Source organism: Mycteria americana, chromosome 2 (assembly GCF_035582795.1).
Source record: "Mycteria americana isolate JAX WOST 10 ecotype Jacksonville Zoo and Gardens chromosome 2, USCA_MyAme_1.0, whole genome shotgun sequence".
Classification (NCBI taxonomy): Eukaryota; Metazoa; Chordata; class Aves; order Ciconiiformes; family Ciconiidae; genus Mycteria; species Mycteria americana.
In genome coordinates this window covers 158002291-158020695 of record NC_134366.1, presented here as the reverse complement: position 1 = coordinate 158020695, position 18405 = coordinate 158002291, and the positions used below count along the sequence as shown (strand labels likewise).

Genomic DNA, 18405 nt, shown 5'->3' with positions numbered 1-18405 from the left:
TTCATAATGCTTCCCATGAAAAAGGCTGTCTCTGTATTAGTCTTTGCTCTGTTATAAGCAGACATTTCCAATTACTCCAAAGAAGCAGGGAATCAGTAATAAACAACACAATAACATGTATTTGGTTTAGGAAAAGAAAAGATTAAAAAAAAAAGTGAGCTCCTTAATATTTATACTAAGGTGCCAAGAGGATCAAATGCCTATTTTTTTCATCCTAAAATGAAAATCAAAGTACACAGTGTTTAAATAGTTACAAAAAAAGCACCTCCCACATGAAAATTTTGTTAGGTAAGACACTGCTATCATCTAATGTTTAATAAAGAGAATACAACTGATTCAACCTGAGAAAGACACAAAGATCTCTCTTCTTGTTCAGAATTGAACAAGGTTTAATACTCTACTGAGATACTTTACTACTGAGAATGTTTCAATGCAGTAGAATTTGTTTCAAACTAATAGCTTTCCTGTTAGAGCTCGTTTGTCATGTCAGAGGGGATGATTATTCATGATAAGCCAGTGGCACTATTACTACAATTTTTTAGAAATGGGGGGTACTGATTAATTTGAGAAATATCAGCTACCGAAAGCAGACGTCAGTACTGCAGAATGGATGAGGCGCTTGGAGTAACAGTTGCCAAAAGGTGAAATAAGCTAAAACCAGGGAGCACATCAATTAAAGATGTGAAGTCACACAATTTAATAGAAGGTTATGTGTTTTTCTTACTTGATAAGAAGAGACACAAGCCTCTGCTGACTATTAATGGCTAGGAGGGAGGAACTGAATGTCCAAGGCTGTGCCTTGGGCTATTATATAACAAAAACTCATGAAGTCTCAAGAAATAATTAGCACCAATTTTTCTGTGCTGATATAAGATGAAACCCAAGAAGAAAGACTCAGACCAGACATCCTCATTTTTCCATGCATAAAGTGTTAGCATGGGAATAGTAATAGTGTAATAGTATGTAAGAGGCATTTGTGAATACTTAATACCTCGCACATTAGCTAAAGTCTGTCCAAATTCCAATCAGTAGATACTGCAAAAAGTAAGTAATACACCACATTCCTTTGTCTCATACAAATGAACATGAAGACATCTAACCGACAATAAAATCTCAGTATTTACAAGAATAATTTATTAAAACAGAATGGTATAACTGTTCTCTCAAAGTTTTACATGCCAAGTTGAACTACGCCATCCAAATCAGAACTGTTTACCCAAATATTTTTGCTTACCATTTCTATGACTTCAGTGCTGTGCTGTTTACCTTTATTGGTTTTCTTTCTATCATTAAACATTTTATATATTCCATTTCTACAGTCTGGCTTTTCACATAACCTTTTCATCTAACTTTGTTCTGAACACCAAGTTTGGGTGATCCAGCATTTTTGGTTAGAAGACATTGTTGGCAGGAATATGGAAAAGGGTAACTGCTCAGTTCTGGAGAACAAATGGGTTTTTCTTTGATGCTGGGATGGAGTGGTTGGGTTTTTTGTTTGTTTTTCTGTTTGTTATTTTCAAGGGAGGAGGGAAAAGAAGACACCAGTGATACCATTAAATATTTATTCCTCTTTTCCCTTTCTGCAAATGGTCACAGTGTAGGTCCAGGTTTTAACTAGCCACGAAGAGAGAAAAGTCAGCTTTTCTTGATGATGATGGCTCTATATGGTGATTTTTATCTGGCTTGGTAGACTGGTAAAGTCAGTTGGGGTGGATGAATCAGTTAATGTGCTCTCCCTTGCCCTTCTCTCTGTAATTCACTGTCATAGTAAGGATAGCTGCCAAGGGAAACTGCTCACCAGCTGAAGTTTAAAACCTAGTTATTAACATAAGCTCCCAAAACTTTACTATAATATGCTGGGCTCCTCCTTGACAGCTTGGGGTATGCAGTTCATCTGGCTGCCTCTACACTGAAGCAGGTTGTCTCTGGAAAGGACCAGAATAAATATATAGAGTAATAGGAACAGCTTTAATGGTCCTGGGACCATTGGGACCAAAAAAAAATCTGAAATAACACTTGATTATATTGCTTGGCTCTATAATTTTTTAGCATAGTAATCTCTATTAAATATTCTAAAAAATGAGGTCAATTCAAGAAGTTATCAATGCCAGAGAGTTGAAAATATTCGTGCTCCTGTTGTAGAGTAGTATTATCAGCAGTTTAATCACCTTTCCTAGAAAATTTTTCAGTGTTTTGCAGTGTTTTCTAGTGTATAGAGAAGTAAATCTTATCTATTTTTGTTTTTAGCCAATTATTTTATTTGTTAAATACTACATATTTTAGAGTCAAACCCTCCAGTGGTGATGTTTGCTTTTTAAATGGAAATAATTAGTGGGAATTAATGTAATATAAACAATATTGATAATACTAAAGTTACTGTTTTAGTGACATCAATAAATGAGGTCTCATTAAAAAATCTTACAAACTGAGATATCTCAGTCACTAAAGATGCTCTTCTTTTTAACTTATTTTTGATTTTGCCTCAGTCTATACTGCCTCCGCTGACTACTGAAATTAATATTCTGGCTTATGATAAAAAAATATATTTATGACACTTAGAAGGAAGTATATGGTAAAGATACTAATACTTTGACCTACTGCAAATTCAGAAATGTATAATGGGAATTAATTCGAAATTAAAAAGTGAGTAGAACTGACAATATCTGAAAAATTACCTTTGTATTCAGACACATGAAAACATAGAAAAAACCATAACAGTCCATAGATTTACAGATGAGAAGAAGGATTTTTTTCTATGCTGCTTCAGTCAAAAATTACTTTTTTTTAGAAAGTTTATGAGTAAATGAAGACAGAATTCATTTATGTTTTTTAAAAAGATCTATGTTAGTTCTTGAGGAAATCCTATTACAACATACATTATTCTAAGAAGTAGACATAAAACATTGTTCTTCGAAAGATTTTTACTGACTAAACTTTCTGGTTGGTCTAGTGTTCTTTGTGTCTGGAGGTTTTGGTGTGTTTTATTTCAGAAAAACCCTGGATACCTCAGTACACACACTTCAGTTTAATAAAGCATCATTAAAATCACAAACAGATTTACCACAAACACTGTGGTAATATCTGTTAAAAGTTCAAAAAATAAAGGAAGTGATACAAAATAACATTTGTTTAAAATCTGTAGCTTGATATGAGATTCCTAACTCACAAATTGGACTTCAAATAGAAAAATCTGTAGAAATATAATGCTTGAATATCTACCATTGACAACCAATAGTCTCCAAGATGTTTAAATTGTTCTCCCTTCATTTTTAAGAACTGTGTCAGAAACTGTCCCATAGTGTCAAATCCTTCATGAGAAGTTCTCCTGACCTCCCTGCATTCACTTGACACTTACATAGTCTGTGGTTCTTTGATTTTTGAAGTGGTGGCATTTTTTCACTATTATATGATCTAGAAAATGAAAAACAGAAAACCCACCCCAGTGTGCCATATTGTCACAGCTGTGTTTTTGCCTATGTGTCTATTTATAGAAGGACATTTTTTTCTTTACTCCATAGTGATCTTCACTGTATTTTCTCTTTTTAAGTTCTAGTTCTGCTTGCTCATCTTCAGAAAAGCTGTATTTGCTAATAGATTCACTAAAGGCGTTGAGATCCTGACTATTTAATTAAAATCTGTCTCCTATTTAACTCAAAAATTTTTGTCACTGTTTGGAGTAGATCAAAGACTATAGTTGTTTTTTCCAGCTGCTGCTTCCTTTAATTCTGAACACATCTTTAATTTTGCTGCCCTCAGGTTTAGGCTGTTGTAGAGTGCATGGAGTGCATTTGGTACAACAGTCCAAATTCCATAGTAATGGCATCACAAGGTAGCTATAGACATCAGGTTTTTATAGATGTTTCACTGAGAAAGCTGATGAAAGAATAATGGTAATGTTTCAGAAGCATGAAACATAAGTTAGATCATTTTTTTTCTTCCCAAGTTTATAGCAGAGTTTCAAAAGTCTGAATTTCCATATGGTCTAAACTAAGAAGGTTTTTGCTTGTTTTTTAAAAATTACATCTCTTCTGAAGGTAATCCCTGTGAGTGAATGAAAATACTTTCTAGGTTCTTTACATCTGAAGCAACCTAAGCTGCCATAGAATGTTGTCTGTTATTTTTTGAAAGAAGGAAACAGAATATAAGAAGACTGTCTGCAGTAGTGTACAGTAAATACTGAGCCATTCTCATGTTCAATTTCTATTGGCAGAAACTTAAAACGAGACTTAATTTTGTCCTGATTTTCCAAGCACTGAGTCTTCAAAGTCTTTTCTAATCTTGTTGAAGTCACTTCAAACCACCATCATATTTATTTGATAATGTTTATTTCCTATCTGAATGCTTACTGGAACTTTTTTCATCATTCTGGGTTTTCTTCCCCCTTCTCCTCCCTCCCTTTTGGAGTTTGACTAAATCTATGATGATTTAGAAGGATTATGGAAACTGTTTTTTTTTTTCCTCTAAAGCTATATAGTAATTTCAACAGGTTACTTAGATTTGCACTAATCTGTTCTCTGTCACTTATCTGAAACTGCTGCAAGATTTTGAACTACCAGATGTAATATACTGTAATTTTGTTTTTCTTTAATTTTTTTTTCTTCGCTAGATTAAGTCTCTGTGTAAATCTCATTAGAGAGGTCCATATCCCAGATCCTAGATTTTAATGAACCAGCTATATAATGACAGAAGTTTACTGTGTATGTCAATGGGCTTTAAATTTGAGGAATTCAAGTCAGCATTATATTGACTGTTCTGCTGTTACATTACAATTAGTGTGAAAATGGTAAGACTTTTGGACTTTTAAACTTTAATTTAAAAGTTTAATATTAAGTGTACCTTAATTGCTTCAGAAGATACTTTCGTTTTAAACTTTTTTTAAAAGAGGGTGTTTGCTTATATTCTACTAGTGCCAAGAGCAAAGACTCTTGAAACATCTTATTGTGTGACTGTTTCCCTTATTTAAGAATTCTGGTATTTACCAATTTCACAGTATTGTTAAATAATTATTCTGCTGTAAGCAACTTAATTTACTCTTTATTTTTTTCCAAATATAACTTTTTCAAACCTTGTTATCTATTTATATCCTAGAGACCCAAAGACCTGTACTTTGCAGCGAAATCTTTTATCTATCAACATTTAAAACATAATAAGAAATAAATACAACAGTAATTAAGCTTTAGAAGCAATATATTGCATGGATTCAACTAAATGATAAACTACTTCAGAAGTTTTAGTTTGACCTGCTACTGCAGTGGTTGTATCTTGCCACTGTCTTTCATGTAGTTCACACAGAAAGGGTTAACTACTTATGAGCACATTTTAATGAAAAGAGAATTTTGCTCTAAGGTATGTTATTTGAAAATCAATTAGGAAGTCTATGCAAACTAAGACTTGTTATTGCTAAAAGAACAGAAATGCTTCAAAATGCTATTGGCAGTTCATAGTATTCTGGGAGTGGTTTTCCTTGTCATTTTGACTTGTTAAGTGATGGTTCTAAATTAACTTTAAAAATATCCCGATTTAATTTGAAATTAACAGTCTATCAGTTCACACATTAAAAAAAGGCCACAAATGAAGCACAGTACAAAACCTTTGGACATGTGGTTAGCTTTGCAGAAAAGGGAACAGTGAAAAGGAAATGTAAAATAAATATAATTCTTCCAACAACTGATCTTTACAGTGGAATCTCTGTTCATATCTTTTCCACAGAGTAAATTTCCCATGTAATCAAACATGAAATCTGCATGAATTCCTTTTCAGCCATGCGTTTGATCTGGTGTTCTCTTTTAGGGCTGCCAGGAAGATTTCTGGATCAATTTCTGGTTGTATGCTGGTTACTTTCCACTTTTCAAGTGGAAGAACTGCAAGAAGAGTAGGTAGAAGAAGAAAAAAGAGCGCAGGGTTAGAGTACTAATGAAGGCACTTTTCACAATTAGTTCTCCTAAAATGAGGAAGTCATAGCTCAAAATGTTTATTCTTAAACACAGGAGAGAAGCAGGGTGGCCAAATGCCACTGAGACCAGAAAGTCTATTATTTGAAAACTGAATTATCTTAAAAAACCCCAATCACCTTTAATATCTGTCTACAATCTCCCTAAACATAAGAAATCTGATTCTCCTGCAAGTTTGGCAGCGCTAGCCTGTGTGAGGGGTACCAAATATGGCAGGCTTTCAATCCCAGAGAAGATTTTTAATTCATTCTGTGATGAGATTCCAAATGTCCTTTCTTGCTTTTATGGCTAGTTCAATTGCCCAGATGTTTGTCACATCTGAGAGATTACCCTTCTCTGGCTGCATGAGCAAGGAGGCAGTTATTTTGGAACAGATGATCCCTTGTCTATAAGGGTTCCAAATTTGACATATTACATGAGGAATAGGAGAGAAGTATTGAAATGTCCTTAGAAGGAAAGTTCATTACATACTGGGGATAAAAACTTCAGTGCATTTCAGTTGACTTCATTGAAAGCAGACTTTCATCTGTGGCAGTGGTAGCAATGCTTTTAAAATAGAAGCAGAAGTCTATTCCCTGTCAAAGAGTTATGTACAAACCAAAGTAATTAAGTGCCTAAGGGTAAGGGAAAAAAACCTGTATTTTCCTGTGAAAGTGATAATCTTCTGTTGAATGACTTACAGGGTAGTAGATTTATGTTACATCTCTTTTAAAGTTCCTCAAAGACTGGCAACACTGTTGAAGTTAAAGCCTTTTTGTTTTCAGTTATAGGAAATGACTTAACAGTTTTCTGTTGTAGAACAAGAAATACACACAATGAAAATATTTATTTCAATATCTATAACAAAAATGTTATGGATCCTTTTGTTAAATGAGATCCAGTTTTTTATTTTGCTGCCTTGCCATTTTAAGCCTTCTGCTCCTCAGGATGGATTCCATGTGAACATGAGCAGTCCTGCTGTTTTTTGGACCTTATGTTTCTTAAAAGAAGAAACATGCTCAATGTTGACATGAGGGGGCAGAATTTTTTGTCCCTGTTCCAGTTTTCACAGCTGAGACAAGTCGAAGAAAACACTGAAATATTTCTGAACCTCTTTCAGAAAAGGTGGCTGAAACAGAGATAAGAAATTACTCTTTGGAGGAAAAACAGTACTTCCACAAAGTTCTTCAAATGCAGTGATAATTACTTTACAGTGATAGCTTCTTTTTGGCTGGTATTCTGTACCAGTTCCACTGAGCTTGTTACAGGGTTTCCAGCCAACCTTACCAAATGATTGGAAAAGTCATTTTGGCACCTTGTTATAGCTTATGCAAGGTCAAGACAATCTATCTTACCCAATTATTTACAAAGAAGTATAACTATCTTTTCTCGTAACCTTAAAATGATACAAATCATATATAAAGAAAGAGTCTTAAAACAAGCTTCTTTTGAACACTTTATAATGTCTACATATTGGCACAATTTCCAGTAAGCTGTGCAGAGAATAAGCATTCAAATATCTTGTTTGTGAAAGCAAATGCTTTTAAGAACAAACTGAAATGAAATGTCAATTTAGTTAAGAAATCCTAAATTTCTTGGAACTCATAAGAGCTGATTTTCACAGAGACGCTACAATGCTGTTCTTACATTGTGCACTTCACAAACACAAGATTCTTGTGGTTTTTTACAAGGCTTTATTAGGCATGCCTGGAATTTCTCTAGACTAAAGAAAGCAGTCTAAAATCAAGGAAATAAGCATTATATGTAAAAAACGAATGATTGAGAAAAACAGACTGTAAAAAAACCCCCAACCCACAGAGATAGACATAACCACAACAGAAGAAGACATTATTACTTTGGGAACTTAAAAAAGAAGAAAACCACATAAATAATCTGTGTGGGTTTTTTTTTTTAAATGGTCAGGTGAAATATTAAATGTGCACTTTGCTCAGCTGGTAGAAAGCTCATTGTAAAAGCTACTGTTGGAGCTGAGATGGAAGTGAGAAGGATTCTTTGAAGTACAGAGAATTAGGTTAAACAGGCATAGAGGTCTACATGAATACAAGATAGACACTTCTGAAACGGCAGCAGCTCTAATGCCTTGTAGCTGGTATGGCTCCCCACTCTCCTGCGAACTACTACACAGGTGCAGCATACTTCTGTTCTGGTGTTCTGCGGTGTGGGTTGCTGCTGGTATGTGCACCTTCCATGCCGAGCACAGGAGGAAAATGACACTCAGAAAGAACCAGGGGGTTATAAGGTTCTGGTGGGAATGGACACTAGTGAGTATCCTTAGTGTAAAAGTCACTAGTCATGCCTGTTATGAAAGCACAGTAGAGAAAGAAAGAAGTATGCAAGCTGCTGGACATTTGAGGGAGGTGGAGAAAAAGGTGGAGAGTAGGAAGGGACTAAATCCAGTATATTAAAGGAGGCAATTATCTTGCTTGTTTGTACTGAGGAAAAAGTCAATAAAACTTTGTGTTGTCTTAAGGTTAGAGAAAGGAGGCTTGTTTTGTGCAGAAAAGAGGCTTATCGGGAAATGGAAAAGCATAAATGGAAGAGAACTAAGATATGATGAGAAGAGATAAAAAGGTAAATTTGAAACAGTCCAAAGTAAAATACAGTCATTACATCTGATGAGAGCTTCCTCTTCTCTAATTTGTAGATGGGTTCAAAGATCTTGGTGTAAGGCATGTCTGAATAAAAAATGGTAGAGAAGCTGAGATGGTTTAGAAAGAAAGATTGTGTATATATTTTCCAAAAATGGGAAGGATTGATAGGAGGGAGAAAAGGGTTCACGAAATAGGGAAGGGTTCACATCACTATGAAATCTATCACTGTAGCATTCCAATAGGTTCTCTGCAGTGCTGAGAAACATGTGAGAGTATAATATGAAACTACAAAAGGAAGAGGTTTCACAAACAGGACTATAGGGGAGAATAAGGAAACAAGAAAGATGAATACACAAGCACCATAAAACCTAAGGTGATGAAAATGTAAGTCAGCAGAAAGAGAATCCAGCACAACAGAAGAGAATTAGGAGAACAATCCTTCCTGATTTATGGTCATCATGAAAATTAACTGCTCCTTGCTGCCAAAGATAGTCAGGTGATCAAAGATCACGAAAAGAAAAAGGTGTGGCAGAAACATGCAAAGGGCAGGAGAGACAAGTGAGTAAAGATGGATTCTGAATGGAAGAGGACTATCATCTAGGGGGAAAAGAACAATTTTGCAAATAGGTAGATTGCACAAAAAAGAGAGATTAACACAGATGACAGCTAAGGAATACTTTAAGATATAATTGACTGTGCTTTAAGATGGATGCAAGTGAAAGAAATGAAAGATCAGGATATCAGAAAAGATACAGAAAAAAAAATGCAGCATGTGAACAACTCATCTTCCATTTTCTCAGTTTGCTGTTAAAGTAAATGATAGCAAGTATTAAATACCTCTTTAAAAGGAAAAACACAAGCAACTCAGAAATGTGTGAGTGTGTTAATCAATGCAGACACAGTATAATTATCTTATGGTGATGACTGCTATTAAAGAATACATTAAACAAAGGAGATTAAACAAAAAGCGTGGAGTACTTGGAAGGTGAGATGTGTGGAAATATGTTATTAAACAGTATAATTGAATGGTCAGGAGGAAAAGAAAAAGCAAAAGACAATCTTGTAGCGTACCAAATGAGTATAGTTATGGGACATCCAAGGGCAAGGGGTGTGGATATGGTGTTAAGTATTACTTGCTTTGGCAGAATGCAATGAATGTTGAATAAATAGATTAAGTAAGAACTGATGTCACTGATGCTTACTGTAATCCCACAATGAATCAAAAGATGACTGAAATCAGGAAGAGAAGCAGTGTTTTATGATTTCAAGAAATATTTATTCATGTAAAATTGATGAGAATTAAACATCTGAATTTTAAAATCTGGTAGAAAACAATACAATGGAAATTTTGAATCATACTAACTATTAAGAGAATATAATCAGTGGTGGTGTTCATCTTCACACTTACTTCAACAAGTATTTTTCTTTTCTAGTCTAACTTCAAGCTTTTCAAAATTCTTTATCTCATGCTTTGAATCAAATCTTCTCTTTAATGAAAAACAGTTTGTAAGTAAATTCTGTTTTGAATGCTAGTTCTGAAATCTAGATGAAAAAGATCACAGTATACGTTACCAGTTATTTCAGCATGAATTTTACTTTGTGAAAATAAATGTCATGTCTTCAACATTTGATCAGACCAGTCAGTTAATGCATGTTGTCTATTCTGAATGTAACCAAGTTGGTCTGCCAAGGTGCAGAGCATTACAGAATGGATTAACATATGAAAGTAGAGTTTAAAGTGCATGTTGTATGGGTTCTGTTGGCATGATTTTTTATTTTACAGACTAAAAGAGTAGACTTATCAAAATCAAACTTCATTATTTTTTCCATTCTTGGAATTAAAAATGTATCTTCTGACATGTGCATAGCTGTGTTACATTCTTCTAGTCATCACTGAAAAATATCTGTTATATCATCTGGCAGCATATGAATAATTCTCTTTTGTTACAGTCTGGATATGGAGTAAAAGGAGTAAGTGGAACTTTTATATGTCATGGAAGTTTGTATTTCATATATATGTATGGATAGGAACAATTATTGGATCCAATATGAAGCATTACATTCCTTAATAAGTAGTGTATCATCTCATAAGGCACTTTCTCATTGTTTTGGCTTTGTTCTTTTTTTGGAAAACTGTAATTTTATTTTGGTCCTAGAAGACGTATTATTTGATTTTCTCTCAATGCAATAGCTTGCATTGAATTAACAGAATAGTACATATGTAATTGATAGCTATCCTGACTTAGATACAGCAACAGTGATGTAGGTTCTGAATTATGGAGCTGTATCATGACATTGAGCCAAAGTTCACACTGTGCTTTCCACACTTGGTCTGGAGAGATGCACAGAAATTAATAACGCATGCTATTTAATTTTCAAGTTTCTCTCTCTCTCTAAGTTTTTTCTCTAATTCAATTGAAGTAGGCCTAAGAAAGAGATTTCTAGGAAAAACTAAATTGATAACTATATGCACACTTAGCTATTTTAAAAGTCTTATTCCTGTGACTATATTTGGTGGGAGATGCTAGATTTCTAGGATGAAGGTCTTATGATGAGTAAATAGTTCAGTTTTGTAAAGTGACTTGCACACAAACTGTATTCCAAAAGATTTTTAAAGTGCTAAATAAAACAGCTGAGCTTAGATAACAAATAATAACACATAAAGGAGATTTTAAAATAGTTTGAGTATATTAGGGAGATGCAGAAAGACATAAATAAAACAGACTTCTAGCAATGAAGGTTGATAACAAATGAAAGTGTGTAGGCACTGATATGAAAAAGAATTCTCTAAGCTAATTTGCAGTAGAAGGTAAAATTTGCTATACATGTCAGATGAGGCAAACAAAGCCCTAATTACTTTCTAAGAGGAACTTCCATTCCCTCTCTGTCCTGTATATCTATGATACACTGATATTTGTAGTAAAAGAGTAATCACACTTCATAAGAGGCATCTTTTTTCATCATTGGAGATAAATATGAAAAAGCCAAGATAAAAACATTGGATGTGTCCCTCTCTGTTGTCAAGAAAAGTTACTTTACAGTGTAACAATACAAAGTGTAAAATCTTAAGAGATTTCTGCTTAGTACTTCAGAGAAAGGGGTCTCTGCACATTTAAATGCTCAACACGAAGACAAGCTTGCAAATGTGCCATAAAGAAGATGATTTAATGAGCTTAAATATATACATGTGTGCATAATTAAAGCGAAGGCATCTGGTTGGTTTGTTTGTAGTTTGTTATGAAATGTATATCATGTTTCTCTGAAAGAGCATGCTGAGCAGCTTTATGCTTTCTCTCAGTTGATGAAATCCCCTTGGTAGCAGAAGGGGTTTGTTCTGAGCACTTTCGGGGAAGAGAAGCTTTGGGGGTGCAAAAGGCAAAGCAGGAAAACTGATATTTTTACCTAATATTTAAGGAATAAGAGAGCAGAAAGATGTAGTGGAGATGTACAGTCAGACTGCAAAGCTATTGGAAAGAACAAAATATCCTAAGGTCTTAGAGGAGTTGGGAACTGCTGTAACTGAGCATTAGAACTGAGAGCAAGAGTACAGAAAAGGACCTGACCTGCCAGGACACAGTGACTTTTTATAATTATTCTTGTTTTCTATTTTTCCTCAGAAAATGGATTTTCTGTGTAAAAAGAAAATTGCTTATAGTCCAAGAAAATTTGGCTTTTGAATGTAGGGGCCATTTCTGACATTTGAGGGTATTCATGTTAAAAAGGACCTATTGGCAGATCCACCTTTCAGCTTTGACCCATTGTACTGATTTTGGCTTGGGTAGAGTTACTTTTCGTCATAGTAGATCCCATGGTGTTATGTTTTGGATTTGCAACCAAAACAGTGTTGATAGCACAAGGATGTTTTAGTTATTGCTGAACAGTGCTTACACAGCACCAAGGCCTTCTCTGTTTTTCATGCTGCCCCTCCCAGCAAATAGGCTGGGGATGTGCAAGAAGTTTGGAGGGGACACAGCTGGGACAGCTGACCCCAACTGACCAAAGGGATATTCCATACCATATGATGTCATGCTCAGTGATAAAAGCTGAGGGAAAGAAGGAGGAAGGGGGGACATTCAGGGTTATGGTGTTTGTCTTACCATGTAACCGTTAGGTGTGATGGAGCCCTGCTTTGCTGAAAATGGCTAAACACCTGCCTGCCAAAGTAGCCAATGAATTTCTTATTCTGCTTTGCTTACATGCACAGCTTTTGCTTTACGTATTAAACTGTCTTTATCTCAACCCACTATTTTTCTCACTTTTAACCTTTCTGACTCTCTCCCCCATCCCACGGGGGGTGGGGGGGAGTTAGCGGCTGTGTGGGACTTAGCTGACTACGGAGGTTAAACCACAACACCCACTTAGGGTCAGTCAAAACACATAAGCTGTTCATCTTCATATTTTATTTAGATATAGAAAACTTACTAAGTTCTTTCTGGTTACAAATACACAATGCAGTTATTTACATGAGATAATATAATGATGCAACAGATGGTTATTTCACATTGAGTCTTTAAGTACACAGCTTTCATAAACAAGAATTATTGATAGGAAAAAGCTTGTTCATAATAAATAACCTTCAGCCTCTTCCAGTCCCAAAATCTGGGGAGGAGTAGCAGAAGGTTGGTAGATATAATCTGTATCAGACCTGCACCAAAAGAAGACTCATTTATTTTGCTCTGGCTGCTTCTCTTCCTCTTTACAAAAAAGGGAATTGATGTAAATACTTTGCCTCATAGGTGACCAAATTTAGTCATAGATGTTGTTTATATATGTTTATTTGCAAAGATGCTACCATATGTCTTTACATAAACAGTATGGAAAACACATTTGTTAGGTGGGTGGGGTTGTTTTGCATTAAGTGGCAGGATTTGTATTAAAACATGGGCTTTACCTTTCTAAATGCAGTACTTGCAAAGAAGTATTTTTATAATGTTTTAGAAATCGTGAATTCCAATGATGTATTTTATTGAAGGTTGATATAAAAATGGATTGCTAACTTTTGTTTCCTTGGATTTTTTTTAGGATTTATATATACCTGTGGTGGAACTTTAAAAGGACTTAATGGCACTATAGAAAGCCCTGGCTTCCCGTATGGATATCCAAATGGTGCAAACTGTACATGGGTTATAATAGCAGAAGAAAGAAACAGAATACAGATCGTCTTTCAGTCTTTTGCTCTAGAAGAAGAATATGATTATTTGTCATTATATGATGGGCATCCTCACCCTGCAAACTTTAGGACAAGGTAAAGAATAAACATTATTAACTTGTAATTAAAATGTAACTTGTGTTCATATCTTAAAAATATCTGAGAAAAAAGTTAAAGCTAATATTTTAAAATTATGAATTCTTTCTTAGTTAGACTTTAAGGTGCACTTTCCTTAATTAATCATAAATGTCTTTAAAAAAATGTGCTTTAATTCTAGTTAAAGTAAGGTAAGTGCTAAAATTAATCTAGCACTCATATAAAATTTGTCTCAACAAAATGTAATTAATTAAAAGCATATGAACATTGATAAATGAATATAAAATGAATATGAGATTGTGGAGGTCTCAGTTTGCATGATCTAGTAGCGGTGGAACTTTTGTAATCTTTGCAATAGGAGGCTTTTGAGAGAGATCAGAAAAAGATAACTTATTTAAGACAGAAATAATAGGTAATTTTTTTGCAATTGTGTATGGGCATCTTCTAACACAACAGGATAACAAGAATGAAAAAAACTGTTTGAAAAATTAAGAGTGTGAAAAATTAAGAGTGTGATGGGTCACAGAATATTTTTTATCAGTGTCTACTTCAGAGTTCTGGAAGGTTGCAGCTTGAGGGATACATAATAATTCTGCAATAGCAACAGATACGTTATCCATACATTTACTAGTTAACTTTATTATCATCTATCTTGACTTCTGTAAGTCAAGTTGTGATCTATCTAGACTTCTGTAAGGCCTTTGACACAGTCCCACACAACATCCTTATTGCTAAATAGGAGAGAGATGGATTTGATGGGTGGACTATTTGATGGATAAGGAATTGGCTGGATGGCCACATCCAAAGAATTGCAGTCAACGGCTTAATGTTCAAATGGAGATCAGTAACAAGTGGTGTCCCTCAGGAGTCCGTATTGGGACCAATACTATTCAATGTCTTTGTCAATGACATGGACAGTGAGATTGAGTGCACTCTCAGCAAGTTTGCAGATGACACCAAGCTCAGTGGTGCAGTTGAGACGCCTGAGGGATGGGATGCCATCCAGAAGGACATTGACAGGCTTGAGGAGTGGGCCCATGAGAACCTCATGAAGTTCAACGAGGTCAAGTGCAAGGTCCTACCCCTGAGTTGGGTCAATCCCCAGTATCACTGGAGGATGAAGGGATTGAGAGCAGTCTTGCGGAGAAGGACTTGGAGATATTGGTAGATGAAAAATTGGACATGAGCCAACAATGTGTGCTTGCAGCCCAGAAAGCCAATTGTATCCTGGACTGCATCAAAAGAAGTGTGGCCAGCAGGTCAAGGGAGGGGATTTTCCTCCTCTGCTCTCCTTTTGTGAGAGCCCATCTGGAGTACTGTGTCCAATCCTGGGGTCCCCAGAACAAGAAAGACATGGACCTGTTGGAGTGGGTCTAGAGTAGGGCCACGAAAATGGTCAGAGGGCTGGAACACCACTCCTCTGAAGAAAGGCTGAGATAGTTGGGGCTGTTAAGCCTGCAGGCTTGGAGAAGGGAAGGCTCCGGGGAGACCTTATTGTGGCCTTTCAATACTTAAAGGGTATTACGTTTATAGGAAAGATGGAGAGAGACTTTCTAATAGGACCTGTAGCGACAGGACAAGGGGGAACAGTTTTAAACTGAAACAGGGTAGATTTACATTAGATATAAGGAAGAAATTCTTTACAATGAGCGTGGTGAGACACTGAAACAGTTTGGCCAGAGAAGCTGTTGATGTCCCATCCCTGGAAATGTTCAAGGTCAGGTGGGATGGGGCTTTGAGTAACGTGATCCAGAGCAAGATGTCCCTGCCCATGACAGGGGGGGTTGGAACTAGATGATCTTTAAAGGTCCCTTCCAACCCAAACTGTTCTATGGTTCTATGACACTGGATGAAGAGTGTAATAGGTATTCCTAATTAGGGAACATCCAGTTTCATTTTACTTTGCATAGTGCTGCTCCAATAAAGGTACATGTTTTCATAATATTATATGGCAAGTGTTGATTCACTGTTAATGATATTTATTTTTTTTTAACTATTGCATAACAATCCAGCATCTGTCCACTACAAAGGAAATGTAACATGGTACTAGAAGGAAATTAGAACAGTAAAATTCTTCATCTCAAATCACTGTAGGATGTGACTTTTGTTTGTCAAATGGGTAATGCAGTGGATTGACCCTGGCTGGATGCCAGGTGCCCACCAAAGCTCCTCTATCACTCCCCCTCCTCAGCTGGACAGGGGATAGAAAATACAATGAAAGGCTTGCAGGTGGAGATAAGGACAGGGAGATCACTCAGCAATTACTGTCATGGGCAAAACAGACTTGACTTGGTGGAAGTGAATTTAATTTATTACCGACCAAATCAGAGTAGGATAATGAGAAAATAAAAACTAAAACTTAAAACACCTTCCCCCCACTCCTCCTTTCTTCCCAGGCTTAACTTCACTCCTGATTTTCTCTACCTCTTGCCCCCCAAGAAGCACAGGGGGACAGGGAATGGGGGTTGCGGTCAGTTCATCACATGTTGTTTCTGCTGCTCCTTCCTCCTCATGGGGAGGACTCCTCACACTCTTCCCCTGCTTCAGCATGGAGAACAGTCCTCCCACGGGCAACAGTCCTCCCACGGGCAACAGTCCTCCATGAACTTCTCCAACGTGAGTCCTTCCCATGGGCTGCAGTTCTTCATGAACTGCTCCAGCGTGGGTCCTTTCCATGGGGTGCAGTCCTTCAGGAACAGACTGCTCCAACGTGGGTCCCCCATGGGGTCACAAGTCCTGCCAGCAAACCTGCTCCACCATGGGCTCCTCTCTCCACGGGTCCGCAGGTCCTGCCAGGAGCCTGCTCCAGTGCAGGCTTGCCACAGGATGCGCTCCTCTGGGTGCATCCACCTGCTTTGGCATGGCATCCTCTGCAGCTTGCAGGTTGATATCTGCTCCACCAGTAACCTGCATGGGCTGCAGGGGACAACCTGCCTCACCATGGTCTTCACCAGGGGCTGCAGGGGAATCTCTGCTCCGCCGCCTGGAGCACCTCCCCCCCCTCCTTCTTCACTGACCTGGGTGTCTGCAGACTTGTTTCTCTCACATATTCTTGCTCCTCTCTCTGCTGCCATTGGTGTTGCCCAGCAGATATGGAGAAATGTATCTCTAATGAAATTGTTTTTCTTCCTACTTCTGTTTCCATTTGTATTTCCTATTTCATGAGTGTTTGTGTGCTATTCTGATACCAGCTACAGGAAAGAAGGAACCCATACCGAAAAGATTTGAGGGTTGTCTTTCACAAGACAAACCAAGAACAAGTAGTTTTTCTCCTTTCCGCCGACTCCTCAAAAGATAAAATTTACATGGAGGAGCCCAAAAAGGCCCTCACTGTCAGTCAAGACTTCTATTGGTGAATCCACTTTAAATCATAATCTCAAAGAGTATGTAAACAATGTTCTGCACAAGTGCAAAAGGATAAAACAATTATTACTGTTAGGAACTTATGGTTCTTACTGAGTTACAGTTTTAATGACCATCAGAGAAAAGAGGTGAAAGAAGCAAGGAGGATGGAAGGAAGAGGAAAATAAGATCTTGCAAAGGCAGAATTTGTTTCTTTGTATATCTTCTTCAAGCTACCGAGGAGGTTTATATATATATTTATGTGCACATGTATGTTCGTATCTATGTATATCTATCTGTACACATAGATATATAGATACCTATGTACATATATAGATATATGTGTGCAGGATTCTTTTTATATTAAACTAAGCCTTCAAAGCTGGAGCTTTCGGATACATATTTTTAAAATGTCAATATCTTGAGGAGAAAGTCAAGAAAACCTGGCATGCTCAAAAGTTTTAGTATTGTGAATTTAGGATGCCACTACATTCTGGTGAGGAAAAGGATAAGGAGTTCTGTGGAAGAGAATAGAATAAATCAGCACTTAAATAGGAAGAGACAGTTAAGCCTCCATATAGGTCTTGAAATAGACTACTTTTGCAAGACTTACAAGATCTTGCTGGCGTGTGGATGCAGTAGAAAAATAGTACACATTTGTGTGAGTGGAGAATTGGGTTTTAAATTAAGAAAGTGTGATAGTGAAATTATGAAAGCTTTACTAAATCTTTCATGGTGATGTTTATTTTCTCAGATTGCAGTAGCAAGTAGTAAGGTGATGTTTCCTAGAGTTTCCTTTTTGCAAAAGGTTTTTACTTAAACAAGTACAGTTTTACTGAGGTACAGCTGCTTGTGGAAACTTTCTTTTTAGCATGACAGTGGATTTTATCATTTTACTTAGTGGCATTAATGAAAGTGTAATCAGATTACACTAGTCACCCTCCCCTTAATTTTGTAACAGACAAAAATGTTTTCAGGGGACTATAAAAGTATATTTGTAAAATATATAACTGGATAGCTAGAAAAATTTCTTGGATAGACAAGGCCACTCTATTTCTTTTTCTACTTCAATATTTTGATTGAAAGAAGTTTCTGTATGACTGAAAAAGATTTTGCAGTTGGGCTATTTGTGAAGCTCATGACCTCTGACTCCATCCTCATCCACTTTTGTACTTCTTTGTTTAATTGTTCTCCTCAGAATTGAATCTTGTTGAAATTTGCAGTCTTTGACTGTCTTCAGTGAATGCTTAACAGCCTTAACTGGTTCAGATGGCAC

General features: G+C 36.3%; 1 protein-coding gene across 1 annotated transcript in view; it reads left to right on the top strand.

Annotated features, from left to right (window-relative positions):
- CSMD3 (CUB and Sushi multiple domains 3) overlaps window positions 1–18405 on the top strand; it is a 774333-nt gene that overhangs the window by 71758 nt on the left and 684170 nt on the right. The window contains exon 2 of the mRNA XM_075495159.1: window positions 13565–13787. Coding sequence (XP_075351274.1) covers window positions 13565–13787 — 223 coding nt within the window. The remainder of the gene's footprint in view (window positions 1–13564; window positions 13788–18405) is intronic.